Source organism: Pimephales promelas, chromosome 11, assembly GCF_988280905.1.
Source record: "Pimephales promelas chromosome 11, fPimPro1.hap1.1, whole genome shotgun sequence".
NCBI classification, from domain to species: Eukaryota; Metazoa; Chordata; class Actinopteri; order Cypriniformes; family Leuciscidae; genus Pimephales; species Pimephales promelas.
Window position 1 is genome coordinate 32,023,434 of NC_142779.1, and position 19,334 is coordinate 32,042,767.

At 37.2% G+C, this 19,334-nt stretch overlaps 2 protein-coding genes across 3 annotated transcripts; one reads left to right on the forward strand and one right to left on the reverse strand.

The window, feature by feature from the left end:
- The first annotated feature begins 5 nt into the window (after positions 1 to 5).
- On the forward strand, positions 6 to 13,130 carry ppm1g (protein phosphatase, Mg2+/Mn2+ dependent, 1G). Its single transcript, XM_039690540.2, has 10 exons — positions 6 to 545; positions 857 to 926; positions 1,917 to 2,002; positions 2,289 to 2,412; positions 5,080 to 5,513; positions 5,716 to 5,844; positions 8,496 to 8,730; positions 8,829 to 8,958; positions 10,729 to 10,825; positions 12,070 to 13,130. The coding sequence occupies exons 1-10, from the start codon at positions 435 to 437 to the stop codon at positions 12,256 to 12,258; spliced, it is 1,605 nt and encodes a 534-aa protein (XP_039546474.1). The 5' UTR covers positions 6 to 434; the 3' UTR covers positions 12,259 to 13,130.
- Positions 12,891 to 18,993, reverse strand: LOC120492280 (uncharacterized). Of its 2 annotated transcripts, XM_039690485.2 has the most exons (9): positions 18,886 to 18,993; positions 18,065 to 18,132; positions 17,938 to 17,985; positions 17,778 to 17,842; positions 16,357 to 16,394; positions 16,191 to 16,264; positions 16,029 to 16,091; positions 15,348 to 15,398; positions 12,891 to 15,220 (listed from the first exon to the last, which is right to left on the reverse strand). In XM_039690485.2, the coding sequence occupies exons 1-9, from the start codon at positions 18,953 to 18,955 to the stop codon at positions 15,167 to 15,169; spliced, it is 531 nt and encodes a 176-aa protein (XP_039546419.2). In that variant the 5' UTR covers positions 18,956 to 18,993; the 3' UTR covers positions 12,891 to 15,166. The 2 variants fall into 2 exon arrangements, with proteins under 2 accessions (XP_039546419.2, XP_039546421.2); XM_039690487.2 differs by lacking the exon at positions 16,029 to 16,091.
- Between the last annotated feature and the right edge of the window lie 341 nt (positions 18,994 to 19,334).

Sequence of the window (19,334 nt, forward strand, 5' to 3'; positions counted from 1 at the left end):
TTCCCTTTCCGGTGTGTCTAAAGTCCGCCCTCTGTGAAATGGGTTTGCTGGTGGACTGTTGATTATGTTGACTCACACGTGTTAGAGGCTTTTCTATGTTTTAAAAGAGACTCAAATCGAATCAACATTTATTCCCCTTTGGGTTCAATGTGAGTTCTGTCAGTTTTGGACAGACTTATCTGGACTCTTCGCTCATCTGTGATTGTTCATTTAGAAACTCCAGCAGCATCACCAGTGTTAGCAGCCCGTCAGCTAACAGTAGTTAGCAGTGTAACATACCGGTTTATTTTCATCTAAGGGTCACTGCGTACTGAAATGTGACAAGTACCTAGTTTGCGCAGACGTATTACCTTCTTTAAAGTCAGCGAACTGGAATTGGAAGGATTTATTTTACATTACGAGCTTTTCTTTCACTATACCTCATTGTGTACATCATGGGGGCTTACTTGTCTCAACCCAACACGGAGAAGAGCACAGGCAACGGCGGGGATAAAAACATCACCTATGGGTACGCGGCCATGCAGGGCTGGCGAGTGTCTATGGAGGTAAAACACACACTTTCACCGTTTCATTCACTCTCCTAATGTTGCTATGTGGATTACTAATGATATTTAAAAAGGGGAACCGAAAGAGTATAGCCCTTACCAGGTGTAATAGGATGTTTATCTATGGCAAGTATCATGATATCTATGATACTTGTGTATCTATCTATTATCTATGATTCCTATAACTGAGAGTTAGTTCTGTTTTGTGTGTGTGAGAGAGAGAGAGTGTGTGTGAGTGACGTGCTTGGTTTTTGGCGCCAGTGAGTGACTCCCGCCTCGAGCTCTTTCTAATGGCTTGTTTTGTTTCCTAGGACGCGCACAACTGCATCCCTGAGTTGGATGATGAAACCGCTATGTTTGCGGTCTATGATGGTCATGGAGGTAAGCTGGTAACGTGCACGGTGTGTAAGAGCTATAAAGGAGTGAGTTTACTCAAAAATGACAACTCTTTAATTTACTCGCCCTCAAAGTCGTTCCAATCTCCTGTTTATTTATTTTAGCAATTATTTCAGTGCAGCTTTGTTCCATATGCCTGTTCATAGTGATCATGTCCTTTAAGCTAAAAAAAAAGCACCATATACTTATAATAGTCCATAAATGAGCGTTTTTGAGCAAGAGGACTTGAAATCGCATACTTCCATACTATATAGTAGGTGAAAAACGGTATGTGACAAAATACTCATGAGTATGCATACAAGTACTTGGATGATTGATAAGATTCTGAAGTGTGCATTCGATGGACACTTTACTATCACATGAGGCCATGGGAGAGTATTTGTGAATGGAGGTGAAGCCATGCAGCTGACATTGGTTGGCCACATGATAATGAAAAATGAATGTAGTATGTCTGGATTTCATTCATACTACCTGTAAGTACATTTATACTATGTAAGCATACTATTTTTAGCGTTCATGAATTACTTATTCAAAATAAGTACCTACTGGAGAGTATGCGATTTCAGACGCAGCCTTTGTTTACCCAAATATGAAAATCATACTCGCCGTCCTGACGTTCAAAACATTTATTAAGTTTCTCGGTGGGACAAAGATAATTTGAGTAATTTCTGTTTTCTTTTTCCATACAATGGAAGTCAGTGGTCACCAAAATGGTTTGGTCGCCTTCATTCTTCAAAATATCATCTTCTCTGTTCCACAGTAGAAAGGAAAGTAATTCATACATGTTTGAAATGACATGAGGGTGAGCAAGTGATTGTTTTAAGTTTTGGGATGAAATTATTCACTTAAACTTCCCATGTGCTGAGATCTAGGCAAAAGAGAATTAATTTTTTTGAGGGGCGAACTCTTCCTGAAAGAGGCAACTATCTTTTTGATAATTTCGATTAGTGAACAATCTCTTACTGTTTCCTCCAGGTGAAGAAGTTGCTTTGTATTGCTCAAAGTACTTGCCTGACATCATTAAAGAGCAGAAGACATACAAGGATGGCAAGCTGCAAAAGGTAACTCAAAGTTTTACTGTACTTTCATTTTGCATCTGTTATACTCCTTTAACTTGCATAATCCCACAACTTTATGGTGCAAAGAAAATCGGTTTCTGCTTTTATTTAAGACATGGTAGATTTCAGATGTGCAAAGTCAGTAAATATGCTTTTTAAAGTCTCCATGCTGTTGTTGTTAGTCTCTCATTAATTATGAATTTATATCATGATGTCTGAAAATGGTTGTAAATCACTGACCTGAGTGACCTCATCTTTGTGTTTGTCTTGGTTGCCTTCATATTCCCAGGCTCTGGAAGATGCGTTCCTGGCTATCGATGGCCGAATCACCACAGAGGAAGTCATCAAGGAACTTGTTCAGATTGCTGGACGTCCACAGGAAGAAACAGAAAAAGTAGCAGATGAAGATGATGGTTAGTATTAGGGTTGTACAAATCACATATTGGCCCTGTTTAAACCTGGTGTTACGATTCGATTTGGGCACTCAGATCACAAGTGGACGACATTATATACAGGTGCAAACGGGGTCTGAAACGGTTTTAGCTTGTCCACTTCCAGAGATAGTTGAAAACACATTTGACTGGATTTATTTCTAGGTTTGAAGATGCACAATGTTCTCACCATCCTGATTTCTAATACACATTCATAGTTTCAGTCTGTCTTTTGGAAATGGAAGTGTTTTGGTTTCCTGTTGGATAGATGAAGCTGGGGGAAATATAAATGATAGCTTTTCATGTTTTTCTTTTTATTAATGTTATTTCTGAATGAAACATCTCATAATGATGCTTAGCAAAGTATAAGGGTGGTTTCACACTAGCACTGTTGTTGCATGCTCAGCGTCAGTTCATTTAGTGTCAGATTGGACCGTTTGAGTTGTTTTGACTCAAAGTGAATACTGTTTTCTCAACTCTGGTGCGCATCCGCAAACCACTCCTGATTCCACATGATATGAATGCTATCGTACTAAATTGTGCGTGTAAACCACTCGCGCATGTGATGGTTGACTTTTGACTTGGTAAACTGCAAGCAGAATGCTTGCCTCTTGCGGAAATGGTTGTCGCACAAAAAAAGACGCTTGTATTCTTTAGCCCATTTGTGGCAGATGGAAGCAAGTTCTGTAGTGTTAATGCTCTGGAAACAAAACCAACGGTTCAAATCTAAGTATAGACGTGATGTGAGCAACACATTTCCTCCCTCCTCCTGTGTCAATGTTACCTAGAAACAGGAGTGAACAGCTGCTGCGTTGTTGCAAACCTGCCGGTTTGAGATAAAAAAAATATAGTAAGCTCAATTGGTAATATCTCTTGATCTCAAAAATGTAAAGGATTGAAAGACATGACCTGGATGGAACATTATGGTTGCAAAGTATAGAGAAATGTTTTACTGCAAAAGCAACAGTAGTTAAAAAGTAATCTAGACATTGACCACTTACTAATTTAATAAATAAAAACAAAAGGAATATTTAAAATCAAATTAACTTAAAGTTACCAATATGAAAATTGAACAGAAATCATTTTCCTTCTCTATTTTGAGGGGTATTGGGTGGATTCTGATTGGCCATTGCATTCTGGTGCTCAACAGATGTGTCTGTGATTGGATTGGCTACAATTCTCAACGCTGCAAAAATCCGTTGTAAATAGACGTATTTTATGCTTTTTAGAGCACACACACACAAATATGAAAGTTGTATATCTTTGTGAAAGTGTGAAATTGGCTGCTAAACTTTTAACATTATTGCGAAATTTCACAAATTTTATCGTCAGCAAATATGATAATGTTAATATTTAATGTATAGGGGATTATCACGCTTCCGGGTTTCATGGGCGGGATTTGTCAACTTTGTGCATGTCCACTAGAGCCCAACCGATAAAGGATTTTGAAGGCCGATACAAATATTTTTTTGGTTTTAAAATCCGATATATCGGCCGATATTTTTTATTTTATTTATTTCAGAAACGTGCAACAAAACATTAGCAGATTACCCTAACATTAGTTATTTATGAGTTTTAACTAAAATAATATGATAATGCATTTAAAAAAGAAACTTGTTTCTTTTATTGTCACAACAGAACAGACGGATGATCGTGGCATTAGCTAGCTTTATGGTTAGCCTATGGTTAGTCTATGATGAGCCATAATTTAGCAATGGATTACGTGATACTGCAAATTGTAAAACATACATTTTCAGGCCTAGGAGAGATGATACGTCTCATTGCTATAACTGTCGCACGCTATTAAAGAAATACTTCAGTCACATTGTCAAAAGTTAAAAGGACAGTCAGTCAACTACACTAACAACGTAACGTAATTTTTACTAGCTGATTCCGCTTCACTCTCGGCTTATTTAACAGCAGCGAAATATAACTCAAATAAGCATGACAAAATTTGTGACTAAGAGAACTGATGGAGATGTTCTTTTAATTGTTATTCAAGCAATATATGTATCGATTCGTGACCAACTCAATGAGTGTTGCCAACAGGGACGGTGTAGAGTGCCCTCTGGTGGACAAACTATACAACTCTAACACTCATGACAATGGTTGAAGCGCGTTTCGTCCGGTTTTATTTTATTTTTGAAATATTCATTTATCGGCCGTTATAACTGCTGATACCGATAGGTTGGAAAATGCCTAATATCGGCCTGGCTCTAATGTCCACTTCCGACGCAGTTCAACAATGCCTGAGACGAATGCTATTTATGTCACTGCTCTGTTCCACTTTGTAAATCTAACCAACAACGCCAACCCTACTTAAGTTTGGATTCCCGACTGAATTGAATCAGACTAATTTACCAGGCATGGCGTATAAATAAACTTGGTGTAGTCCTTCATCAGTTCGCCAGTGAGATCAGTGATTCAACAGAAGTGGCAGTGCACAAAGATCACAGAATCCGGAAGTACTACGTATCAGCGTGATAATCCCCTATTGCCCAGTCCTAGTGTGAACAAAATCCAGTTTCAAACCAAGTGTGATGGCACCCTAAGTGACATAAGCTATTGCAATGTGTATCAATGCATGCACAGCTCAACTACCACGAGTTACAAAAATAAACTGACATCCATGCTCCTCTTTCTTGTCAGTTGATAATGAAGAAGCAGCTCTGCTGCATGAAGAGGCCACCATGACAATCGAGGAGCTGCTCACCCGCTTCGGACAGAACAAAAATGCCAAAAAGCCGTGTCCCGATGCGTCTAAAGAGTCTGAGGAAGGAGAGAAGGTTTGTGCTGAGAAGGCGATCAACGGCGAGGCAGAATGTAAGGCTCCTGAGGCCGGCAGCAATGGGAACCAGAAGGCAGCTGGTGCTGGAGATGGGGCTGAAGGCTCCAAGATGAGGGCCTGCAGGAGAGCTGCTGCTTCCGGCTCCGCTTCGGCTGGATCCCGCGGCTCCACTGGGGATGCTGGTCCCTCATGCTCCTCCTCTGCAGCTCCTGCTCCTGGAAGTGCCAAGTCCAAGTTTTTCGAGGACAGTGAGGAGTCAGAGGGCGAAGAAGAGGAGGAAGGTAGTGAGGAAGAGGTGAGGACTAGCACATTTTGACAATTCAGGACTAGGTTTGTATAAAGGCCAAGCATCTGGGTTACTTGCACTGCAGGTTCATTCTGGTAACCAAAGGTTTTGTTTTGAATGGTCAAGCTTATCCGTGTAGCGCCTTTCACAATGCACATCGTTTCAAAGAAAGTTTACTAAAGCTTGCTTCATTATCTGTAACGATCAAAAGGACTGCAGTGAGGAGGATGGTGAGAACAGCAGTGAGAATGAAGAAGAGGATGACACTGAAGAGGGGGAGGAAGATGATACCGATGAAGAAGAGGAAATGTGCTTGCCAGGCATGGATGGAAAAGAGGAGGTTAGCATGTCACATGACCTCATTTAATGTGGGAAATATAGGCTGCATCTGAAATCACATACTTTTGAATATGTAATTACTTTGCGACCACTAAAAAGTGGCTTATGAATGTAATCTGGACGTACTACATTCGCCATGTTGTCATTGTCATGTGACCTACCGCCTGTGGCCTCATGGGATAGTAAAGTGTCCACCGGATGCACACGTCAGTCTCGCTGGTAGTAGTAGGTGATCCGGGAGGTAATTTTTGCCTACTCGACTGTGAATACTGTGAATTCGGATACACTGCTTTTGTCTACTATAAATGGAAGTATGCAGTTTCGGATGCAGCCATAGTGTTTGTTGATGAATGTTTTAATGGTTCTGACCTCTTTTTACCCTGATTAGAAGTTTAAATGATGCCTTCATGTCCTTTTTGTTCCTTTTGAAACTTGATTGCTTTTGTTTTTTTCCTGTCGATAGTTCAATTCAAATTTTATGTTTCACAGTGAAAAACAAGCATGTTTTTTGGATTAAAGGTACAATATGCAAGATTGTTTCTCCACCAGGGGTCGCTAACCTCTAACAATAACAAAGACGTATATTATTGACGTATATTCTGCATTAAGCTGAATTATGGATCTTGTCGTCAAGCTGATGGATCTGTTATGGATGAGTGAATACATTGATGTTTTTAACATGACTGTAGTATGAAGCAGGGCGCGATTGTGTACCAGCGCCACACGCAACTTGAGTCCCGCGGATATAAGGGAATAAGGACATTTAATTCTACCAAACTACACACTGAATTACTCACAGGTCAGTTTATTAGAGGAATTAAACTCGAGGTAACGCAGTGCAGATTCACGTGCTCTAACAGTTTCACTATCACACTAAACGGCATTCGAGTGTGTTGAATGTTGTTTGTTGATTGTATGAGACTAAGCTAGATTAACATTAGAGAATAACATACAGATCATTTTCTAACTTTTAATAATTTTGAACTATATAATAGTGTTGTCAAAAAAACTCGGTACTTCGGTACCAAGTCGGTACTAAAAAAAAAAATGTTACGGTACCAGCTTTTCTAGGTACCGAATACCAGGTTAATCCAGTTCTAGCCGCGCTGTCTGAAAGTTGCACAGTTACGTCCTCTTCATAACGCTGATATGCTCTCTCTCTCTCTGAATCCACTTGTTGACACGAAAGGAGGAAAGAGCCACATATGGAAATATTTTGGATTAGGCTAATATCACGTTGCCATAAGAGGCCGATTACATGCAAATTCGCAATTTCAAATATAGGCGCGAGGCAAGCGCGCTCATAATAAAAACTCGTTGCATAGCAACGACAGACGCCGCGTGAGAGCAAGCGCTTTGGAAAGAATAAGCACGCGCAAAAATATAACAAAAAAAAAACACGCGCGATATGTGAACGGCCTCTAAAGTGCTTTTGGGGTAGTTTTACGAGTACATGAGCACAGTAGTATCCACCCGACACCAGAGTACTGGTATTAGTATCGATGCATCCCTATTTATGTCATTTAATGTCAATGCCAGTTCTAGGCGTATTCTTGCCTTTATAACTCAGCAGGTTTAAAAAGCCTTTTTAAAATTAAATATGAATGCAGTTTTAGATTAAATAAAAGTACAGTCAAATAAAAAAAACATGTTTTTTCTCCTGTAGCCTATAGTTTGGTAATGCTACAATAAGATACCATTTATCAACATTAGCTACTTCACATCAACACATTGAGTGAACAATATATTTTTACAACATTAATTAATGTTTGTAAATGTTATTTAATAGAAACACTTGATTGTTCATGTTTGTTCACTTCATTCATTGTGCATTAAATAAATGTTAACGGATTAGAACTTTACAAACAACTTTAAAAATGTGTTGGTGTATACTATTGTTTATTTTAGGTCATTTTATCTAATTTTTTTCTAAAGTGTTTATAATACAAATGTACAGTTTCCATACTTGAAACCGTGATAAACGCTTAAATATATGTAAATTTAAACTAAGCTTTGGTACCGAGAACCGTGAATTTTTACTGGTGTTGGTACCGAATACTGAAATTTTGGTACCGTGACAACACTACTATATAACATTGATTAGTTTTATATACATTGATTTGCTCACCTGTTTGCACACCTCTCGGCATCTGGAAAGATGTTGATCTTCGTTTTAGTCCTCTTTTTGTCTCAAAGTCTGCTTGCCACGGTCCATAATATTTGAACAAAACCCTGCTAGGGACGCTCACGCTGTTGAACAGGCATAACGGGCATAACCGACCCAGTTGTCCACGTCTGTCGCCATGGTTACTGTTAAAGTACGGATTTAAACCTGGTGGAAACCGGGGGTAACGCGGATATGACGACATTGACTGGCGACTCCTCACCCCTGCTCACACGCCCCGTTTCCTTGGTTAAAAATCGCAATTTTCTCACGATTTACAAATAGTTGGAAACATTTGGGATATTGTAAGTAATCAACTAAACAAAATATATAACATTGGCCTAGTGGTTTTTGGATATTTTACTGCAAAAATCCTGCATATTGTACCTTTAAGTCATTCTGCCTCATGTGAATGCTTTGATTGGCTCACACGACCTCATGACGTGCTCATATGCATTGTTAATTTCCACGTGTCATTCGTTCTGCAGCCGGGTTCAGACAGTGGCACCACAGCTGTTGTAGCTCTTATTCGTGGGAAGCAGCTCATTGTGGCCAACGCTGGAGATTCCAGGTGTGTGGTGTCTGAAAAGGGTAAGGCGGTGGACATGTCCTATGACCACAAACCAGAGGACGAGCTTGAGCTGACCAGAATAAAGAACGCTGGTGGGAAGGTGACGATGGATGGACGTGTCAATGGAGGCCTGAACCTCTCCAGAGCTATTGGTAATTCTGCTGCTTATTTATGGAAGTGTTCTTTTGCGTATTTCCTTTTGTGTTTGACGTTGTTTTCTTGCATCGCTCTAATGGTTGTTTTCTTGTAGGTGATCACTTTTATAAAAGAAACAAGGTTCTTCCCCCAGAGGAACAGATGATCTCTGCTCTGCCTGATGTCAAAGTGCTGACTCTCAATGAAGACCATGAGTTCATGGTTATTGCCTGTGATGGCATCTGGTAAGACTGACACAAATAACATGATTTCATGAGTTGTTTTAGGGCTGGTTGTATTACTTATTCACAATGCATTAACATGCTTTTGCAAGTTGTTAATTGAGTAGTTATGATATTTGTGATTATTTTGCTGATCTTCTAGCCTAAAAGTATTATAAAAGATACCTTGATTTACTTTTAACTACATAATGCTTTTAGTTCTTGGATAAATCTTTTGCATGCAATTGGCCATAGTAGCTGTTTTGGTTGGAATTGTTTGGTTAATCACTTTTAAATGATAACAAAAATTATAAAATATCACAGAAAAGGCTGAAAAACGGTGTGACTTCTAGTGTTTATTCAGGTTCTCTGCTTTGATAACATTGTGCGTAACATCTAGGCTTAAAATTAGTCACTCAATGTAATGCTAGTTCTCCTATTCTTCTCATTGCAATATGCAGGTCCATATGAAGAGTTTGGTTCCAAAACGCTATAAATCCATTTTGATGAATTTGAGTAAAACTGTGTTTTCTTTAGCAAGAAAATGGGAAGATGAAAACCACTATTTTCGGTTTCAAATTTTCACATAGCATTTGTAGGTTATAATAACAATAAAAAATGAAATCCAGGTTTTGATGTCCAAAGATTTATTATAAAAACAGATCGTTTTTTCCCCAAAATGCAATAAATCCAATAATTTTTTATTTTTTTTTTAAATGCAATTAATCAAAATAAAATTGTATACACATTTAATTTCTTGTGCATACTATAAATCCATTGCTTTAATATAACAATATTCGGTAACACTTTAAGGGTTCATGTCATGAATTATCATGAATTCATGGATAAATGAATTATGCATTAATTCATATTAATATCATCAGGAACTAACAATGTTTTTTTTAACAGTTCAACGTTTTTCATTCATGACTTCATGGATGAACAAAACCTTAATTAAAACATTAACTAAGACGAGCACATCATCATGAATTATGATTTATTAAGCATGATCTAACGATATCGCTGTTGTCAACCTTGGGACGTCGCCGCTGAACTTTTTTGACGGCGATCAGCTGTAAACTGGCTTGGTCCTGCTCGGTTTTCGTTGACTTTGAATAGAACAACTGAAAGTTTTCCAGAAGATCCTCTGGGGGTCAGTGTGTCAGCGTGACAGAAGTTTGATGCTGTCGTGTGAGAACAAGCAACAGCCGGCATTTCCTCCTCTCGAGTCCATCTTCTTCCTCACGTAAATGATTCGATTTCGATGTCACGTTTACCCATGCAGGATGCCTTACCCTCCGCAGGTTCACCAATGCTGTCAAAATTATTCATTTTTTTGTTTGTTTGTTGATCGAAAGGACAAAATAGAGAAAACCTAGGAAGCCGTGTTAGTTAAAGCGCTGCCGTTACTGTTTACATTGCGTGGAATGGTGCGTTGTGATTGGTTTAGCGGATGTGTGGCATTTTGCAGAAAAGGGAGACTGCCGTTTGTCGCGGTTTGGAAAGAAAGGGAGAAAACATTACATAATAACACGGCGGATATCCCATTTTACGTAAAATTAAACATTGTTTTGTATCTGGTCGGTATTGAAAAGTCCGATTTTTGCAGTAACTCTTTTTTTTTTTAAATGGTGTTTATCGCGTTTTGGAACCAAACTCTTCATATATGTCTCTCTGCCATGAGAAATGCTGATATTTTTTTATTTTTTTTATTTTTTTGCAATAGACAAATAAGAACTGTAATGAGTAGCCAATGACGAGATTAAATTGTCTGTGTTTCTATTTGTCTTAAAGGAATGTGATGAGCAGTCAGGAAGTGGTGGACTTTGTGAATGAGAGATTTAAATCTGAGGCTGGTAAAAGCAGACCCCTATCTGCTATTGTAGAAGAGGTAAGTGCTGGAAAAATGTGACTGGATGTGCCCGAAGCCCAATTTGAAAAGGAGATAATGGGTCCTACGGAGCCCCTAAAGGGGACCTGGTGAAGGAAAAAATATATTTCAATATAATACATTACAGTAGTTCACTTTCAAAAAAAAAAAACTTTTGCTGATAATTTACTCACCCCCATGTCATCCAAGATGTCCATGTCTTTCTTTCTTCAGTTGAAAAGAAATGAAGGTTTTTGATGAAAACATTCCAGGATTTTTCTCCATATAATGGACTTCAATGGGAACCAAACGGTTCAAGGTCCAAAATACCGGTTTAGTGCAAACTGCAGACTGTTCAAAGGGCTTTAAACGATTCCAAACGATGAATAAGGGTCTCATGAAGCGAAACGATCGCTTATTTAAAAAAAAAAAAATAACAAAGTTTAAGTTTTACAAGCTCAAATGCTCGCCTTGCTCAGTTCTGTGATGCGCGTTCGTGACTCTCCTGTTCAAACTCGTTCATCAAAATGAACAAATCTTTTTTTGTGTCATTTGGTTCATTCAAAGAACGAAATGAACGAGTTGACTCGAAAAAAGATTTGTTCATTTTGATAAACGAGTTCGAACAGGAGAGTCACGATCGCGCATCACAGAACAGAGCAAGGCGAGCATTTGAGCTTATAATACTTTTTTTTATAATGATCGTTTCTCTTGATAAGACCCTTATTCATCGTCGTCTGGAATCGTTTAAAGCCTTTTGAACAGTTTGCACAGAAAGTGTCTTTTGGACCTTGAACCGTTTGGTTCCCATTGAAGTCCATTATATGGAGAAAAATCCTGGAATGTTTTCATCAAAAACCTTAATTTCTTTTCGACTGAAGAAAGAAAGAGATGGACATCTTGGATGACATGGGGGTGAGTAAATTATCAGCAAAAGGGTTTTTTTTTTTTAAAAGTGAACTACTCCTTTAACTGTTGTTATAAATTGTTATACATTTATTGTCCATTCCTCTCCAGATTCGGCTTCGGGCACATCCCTATGTGTGATGTTTTTTGGTTCTTTCAGCAACATGACATGCCAAAATGCATATATTAATGTCAATTAAAATAATTCAAACGTAAATCATGGCCACCTTGAACTAATTTGCTCCTGAACAAATTATTTTATTGTTTCAATTAAATGGCTAAAAATGTCATTATGTTGTCTTGTCGTTATGACTGGAGCCATGAAAAACTTACCAAAAAGTGTATTTTTCACCATCTAGCTGCTCGACCACTGCTTGGCCCCAGACACCTCAGGGGACGGCACAGGCTGTGACAACATGACCTGTATAATCATCACCTTCTCCCCGCACCTCGGGAGCAGCGGCGCCGAGAGCACCAAGAAGCGGAAGTCCGAGGAAACCACGGCCGAGGAAAACGGCAACGACAGCAAAAAATCCAAAACTGAATAGAAGTGCCGTCGGTGAATGTGCTGTTATTTTGAGGACACCTTCCCCTTTTCAATTCAGACCGACCACTTGGAAAAATTTTAAGAATAGCTCCCTGAGAAAGAGCGTTTAATTTTTAAACCATTCAAAGACGCAAGCAACTAGAACTGTTTAACCACACCGTCTGTTCTTTTGTTGTTCTGATTTATTTAACTGGCCCGTCTATAATCGCTAATGGAATGAACAGAGCAGTGTGGTAGCGGAGGTGACGACACGAGTCCTGATGTTTCCGTCTCGTCCGTCGTACCCTTGGTTATGTACATAGTGTTTTTCCAGTAACCGTCAACTTGATTTGTTTTTGTTTTTTTTAGTAGTGGTTCATTGTGTCAGTAATTGTGACCCTTTTTTCTGGACACCAGTGTGTAATTGATCAATACATTTTTTTTTAAATAACTTGAAAGAGATGCTGGTCTATTTTTTCCTGATGAAGCCATCGTTCATACGAGAGATAAAATAATCCTGTAGAAGTGATCAGAGATGGTGATTTACATTGACATTCCTTTCTCCCTTGTTTCATGCTTGCAAAAGAGCATTGATCCTAATGTGTGTAATAAATGGGCTTCATTCTTTTGAATGGGAAGGCTGACATTGGGATCAATGTGAAAGAATTCAGTAAACCGCATTTATGGAGTGGAAGTCCTCACCGCAAAATAAGTTTTCTTTTTTTTTTTCATTGTCATGAAGCAGCCAGTTCATTCATTAAGGTTTATATACAACGTATTTTGGAATATATATTTTGCTACTTTTTCAGAACATCTTTGTGGGATGTACAGGGAAACGATAAGTCATTGCTCAGAACTACAGCCTTTTCTGTATCAATAAACAAGTGGAGACAAGTGCTGTGATGCTGTTTTTCTTGTGGAGATCTGGGGTTCAAGCATTAAGGAAATGTTGTTTCTCTCTGACCGGTTTGTTTAGTTCTTGGTAATCTAATCAGCAGAAAATGTATCCAAATTTTAGCCTATTGAGAAGTGATCTGTTCATAATGGGAAAAATCATATCTGACGAGTTTAATGTAAATGCTGTCATTATTGTTTATATGGTCATCATGTTAACATGAGAGTGATAAACTTCATCTTACACCATTGTAACTGGTCTAAAATATGTATAATTATAATGCATGGACATTTTAGGCCCTAATTTTAATTGAAAGACAACACTGAATATTTCCATTTAAAAGAAAAATGATGGCCACCAGTCACAGCACTTAACATGCAAGCATAACACACTGATGTTCAAAATAACATAATGGACAGAAATATGTGACCCTGCATCCAACATTTATTTGAACATCATCTGAAAGCTGAATAAATAAGCTTTCCATTGATTATGGTTCATTAGGATAGGACAATATTTGGCTGAGATAAAACTATTTGACATTCTGGAATCTGAGGGTTCAAAAAAGTTGTCCATTTACACTCACCTAAAGGATTTTTAGGAACACCTGTTCAATTTCGCAATTAATGCAATTATCTAATTAACCAATCACATGGCAGTTGCTTCAATGCATTTAGGGGTGTGATCCTGGTCAAGACAATCTCCTGAAGTCTAAACTGAATGTCAGAATGGGAAAGAAAGGTGATTTAAGCAATTTTGAGCGGGGCATGGTTGTTGGTGTCTGAGTATTTCACAATCTGCTCAGTTACTGGGATTTTCACGCACAACCATTTCTAGGTTTTACAAAGAATGGTGTGAAAAGGGAAAAACATCCAGTATGCGGCAGTCCTGTGGGCGAAAATGCCTTGTTGATGCTAGAGGTCAGAGGAGAATGGGCCGACTGATTCAAGCTGATAGAAGAGCAACTTTGACTGAAATAACCACTCGTTACAACCGAGGTATGCAGCAAAGCATTTGTGAAGCCACAACACACACACAACCTTGAGGCGGATTGGCCACAACAGCTAATCAGCTGTACTAATGACCCCCACAGTCACCAGATCTCAACCCAATAGAGCATCTTTGGGATGTGGTGTAACTGGAGTTTTGTGCCCTGGATGTGCATCCCACAAATCTCCATCAACTGCAAGATGCTATCCTATCAATATGGGCCAACATTTCTAAAGAATGCTTTCAGCACCTTGTTGAATCAATGCCACGTAGAATTAAGGCAGTTCTGAAGGCAAAAGGGTCAAACAGTATTAGTATGGTGTTCCTAATAATCCTTTAGGTGAGTGTATGTTCACGATTGTGCTGCTTTCACTCACAAAATAATTTTTTATATATATTTATGGTAGGAAATAAAATATCTCCACATGATCTTTACTTAATATCCTTAATGATTTTTGGCATAAAAGAAGAATCGATAATTTTGACCCGTACAATGTATTGTTGGCCATTGCCACAAATATACCCGTGCGACTTGTGACTGGTTTTGTGATCCATTCCAGGGTCACTTACACAATATGCTGATGCACTTTGAAAAAAATAGAATTTTCATTTTCTTTCAATGGGTTTTCAAACTTTATAAACTGCTTTACACATTTGAAATGTTCTGTTTGCATATATTATAGTAATGCCAAAACTTATCTGCAACGTATGAATGCCATTACATTAGATTGTGGGTTATGAAATCTTAATGGATCATGTGATTCTCTTCACATGTGGTCACACTGTTAAGACACCAACTGGATAAAAGACATTGGAAAAACGACTCCGAAACATATTTCATAACGTCATTTACAGGTCAAACATGTGTTTTTGAGGCCAGGTGATATTGAAAAACAGATAAAATAAATGATGAGATACACACCTCAAGAAAAATCATTCCGATTCTCTATAGATTTAAACAAAAACTGAAGAACAGACAGATTCTACTCTAAGATGTTATTGGTCATGTTAGTCAGTGCTTATACTGTACATTATTGAGCATCATTCACCACAGCGGAGCTCTTCTCAGCATCCCCTCCCAGCAATAGCACTCGGACGTCTAAAACCAATCAAATCCGAACTGTTATTTTAGTCAATCTGAGATTTTAAATATGCAATATTCAATATTATTAAAGAGATTGTTCATTTACAATAATTATGAGAACAAATAAGGAATGACATTTTACCTGCATTCGTTTGTGAAGAAATACCAGCTTTTGATTCAGTAACTCAATCTCCTGCAATGAAAAGCATGGAATTAATTAGGATATTACTACTTTTTTAGCGACAAATGTTTTGCCATATAGTGCACACTTAAAAACCCGCCCACAAAGGACGATCAAGTTAAAAGAATTGTTCTTAAAATAAAATAATAACAGAGTCCACACCACACCTATGACGAAAACGGCACAGTGAAACGATATCGTCGGAATCACTTTCGGACTGATTTTTCCCAGCAGATCAATGATAAAAAACATCGGAGTCATCCTGAGCATTTAAAGTGACAGAGGACAAAACTGAAGCGTGGTTATAATAAACACAGCAATATCATCCGCTGGCGTGGACTCTAATATCATTATCTTTATAGCTATCGTTCTTGGTGTGAACGGGCATTTAAAGTTGACAGAATTCACTAATAGCACAGGCATCTGAATCTTCATGGGAGACAAAAATGATACTGCTGATGATTTTAAAGACATTTTTGCTAATCTAATACAACCTTTATTCACAATAGAAAATGGCAAATCATGGTTCTTCTGTGACATATAGACATGTAAAGTGTTTTACACTTGAGTGAGCTACATCCTGTTTCAACAGGAAATACATCTATACAGGAAAGAAAGTTGTTTATAAGATCAGACATTCACCTTTGTCATCTTTTCATGGTGTTTTAGCTTGATTTGAGGAAACAGGTCTTCTAATCTTTCGATCTGAAATAGCACCATGTGTCATAAATGTTTGAAATTTGCATACTTTGCCACCAAGGAAGTGTTTAACACTGCAAATGGAGCATCCGTCAAACGTCTCACCTGTTTCACAATGTTCTGTAGTCTTGACTTCAAGGTTTTATTCAAGTCGGGAATACTTCTGGGTCTTGGGTTGACTATATTCATAAAGAGAAATAGTGATTTTTTTTATATGATTTGATAAAGCGGGGGGGGGGGGGATCATTATTAGCATTATTAGTTGTCATACCATGCTGGTAGTTTTTAGCCACTTCAAGGATGTACGGCCTGAGTAAAAAGAATATGAACAAATTAACAAATTAAGAGTAGTCAATACAGAGGATTAATATAATAAGAAATGAATGGAGGTTGGAGCAGGCTTCACTCAATGGTTACACTTGTATTTATTTTAAGAGTGCTGGCCTCTACATATATGGAAGAAAGTGGCCGCACTTTGCATAGACGGTTTATTTTTTTAAATAAACTGTCTATGCAAAGTGCGGCCTCTTTCTTCCATATAATAAGAAATGACCATCAGACATTTACCAGGTCAAAAATGTATGTCAGCCATTTATACTAGAATGTATTCATGTGTTTATTGTGTGATGATATCTTGTGCATTTAGATCTACTTGAATTTGATAAGTATGATTATGTGAAAATGTAACATTTATTCATTATATTCAAGAATTTATTTCAATTGATTGATTAAATTTAGATATTTTATATATAATATTTTTATTAAAAAAATATATCCTCATAAATATTTTTAATAAAGTCCATGAAACGTAATTCCATTAGGGTCCAAATTTTGTCCTGTAATAAAAGTGAATGAAAGAAAAATGAAATTTCTTTTGTTATTGTTGACTGAGGCTGACATTCATATAAGCAGAAGTGGAAGTATAAGCTTATATAATTATTTCCTTGAATTATTCTAAAATCAATTCTAAAGTCAATTATTCCGCTTATATATATTAGCCTATATGTATGGTTACAACACCTTTAAACATTGTTCAGATGTTGTATTTTAAGTAGGGCTGTCAAACGATTAATCGCGATTAATCGTATCCAAAATAAAAGTTTGTGTTTACATAATATATGGTGGTGCACTTTGTATAATTATTTTGTACATGTATAAATACACACACATGCATGTAAATTTAAGAAAAAAAATATTATTTATATATAAAATATTTATATTTATATATAATATAAATTATGTATAAATCTATATACAGTATATATATGAAAATATTTCTTAAATATATACAAGCATGTGTGTGTATTTATATAAAATAATTATACACAGTGCACCCACATACAGTATATTATGTAAATACAAACTTTTATTTTGGATGCGATTAATCGTGATTAATCGTTTGACAGCCTTAATTTTAAGACATTTGTCAGGTTTTTGTTCTTAAAACTATAGTGAGACATAATTTAAAGTGTTTATAATTTAATAAATAACCTTTGAAATAATAACTGAAATCATTTGGCGGAGTGATATGGCAGTGTAATGCGGTCAAGACCTGTCTGGAACTACTTTAGCCACGCGTTTCCGTTAAAATAATTGCATTCCTTAGAATGTTCGTCAACCAATCAGAATCAAGCATTCAACAGCCCTGTAGTGTATATCTTTGACACTGTAAGATTGTTTAAGTAGACTTACATTTGCTTGCTGTTTGGAGGCATGCAGCAGTTTAATGGAATTAGAGATCCTCGATTGTTTCGCATCTGAAAATTGATTTCATAATAGTTCTGTTTATATAAATATAGAGCAGGTAGGAAATGTTTCAATCACCACAGGAAGTCTGCGCATGTCAAAATACCTTAAGCGTTAACTGAGAAGTTTCCAGCCTGAAAGAATGAGCAAGTATCTGTAAGGAGAGAGAACACCAATTTAATTTACAAATTTTAAATATTAATATCTATCCGAAGAACTGGTATAAAACGCACTTGTCTCATGGTGGTTACTTTAGCCCCAGTTGGAATGTGAACTTCCCGAAGGGCCGTGACCCTGTTATCTGTAAAATAACTGGTTATGTCAGCACTCATTTATTATAGCACACGTACATAATCACAGAGATGTCTATTTGATGTCTGCATTTACATCTGCAAGCTGTATTTTTTAGTGTTTGCTAATCTGATATAATTTCAGTAAGAAATGGAAATTTCTTTTAACACAACGCTAATCTGCAATAGTGTCTCTATGACTTTCCTGTCAGATGTTAAATAGACATTTAAAAAACGTATTTAAGATGTTTATGATTTAGAAAATGAAACTGCCTTTTCTAAGACGTTTATCAGATGTTTGATGTTTTCCAGATTAAGCGCTCTTTAGCAGACATCTTAGAGACGTACCTGTGCTATATATTTTACATTTGCATGTGATTAGCATGTCAGCACAAAATTGTGCAACAATTATCCAAAGCCATAGTCGAAATAATATCCTTTTTTTTTTTCTTTTTTGTCGTAACCAGTAATTCTTGATCTTGTTTAACCAGTAAAAGTCCTGTCAGATGCACCTGTTGCTTATCCATCGCAATACATTTAGCAGTGACCGAAAGGCAGATTTAATTAGCCTATTTCAGAGTAATTCATGATATTTTATAAGAAATGTTGTACTCTTATTGTAAAAATAATGAATGTGGCAAAAAGACAGACAAGCGAGGATCTACAGCAAATCTATTCATGTTGCCATGGCAACCAGGATGCTACGCAGCTGTCCACTGTTTAACTACATGCATTTGGACAGAGTATTATTAAATTAGACCAACCGTTGAGATCAAGCCTCTTGAGGGCAATCCAAATTTTACTACGAATGTTTTCAGAGTTAATAACAGCCATTGCAGCATTAACATAGGCTCTTATGCCACCGTTAACCAGCAGTGTGAAGGCAGATATAACAAGTGCAATATTTTCACAATTAAAGTCAAAATTCTTGCAAAAAAGTATTGATTTTTAAAAATAATTTACCCATTACTAAAACTCATAACGGGATCATAGAACAACTAAAATACACTGCAGTTCCAAAACAGTACAGATGAACACTACAGAAGTTGGTAACACTTTATTTTAGTCATTGTTAGATGTTACATGCAGTTACTATAGTAATTAGTCATTGTTAGATGTTACATGCAGTTACTATAGTAATAACAAAAGCATGCAAATCATGCATAATTACATGCAACGGACCCTAAACCAACCCCTAATCATAACCCTATAG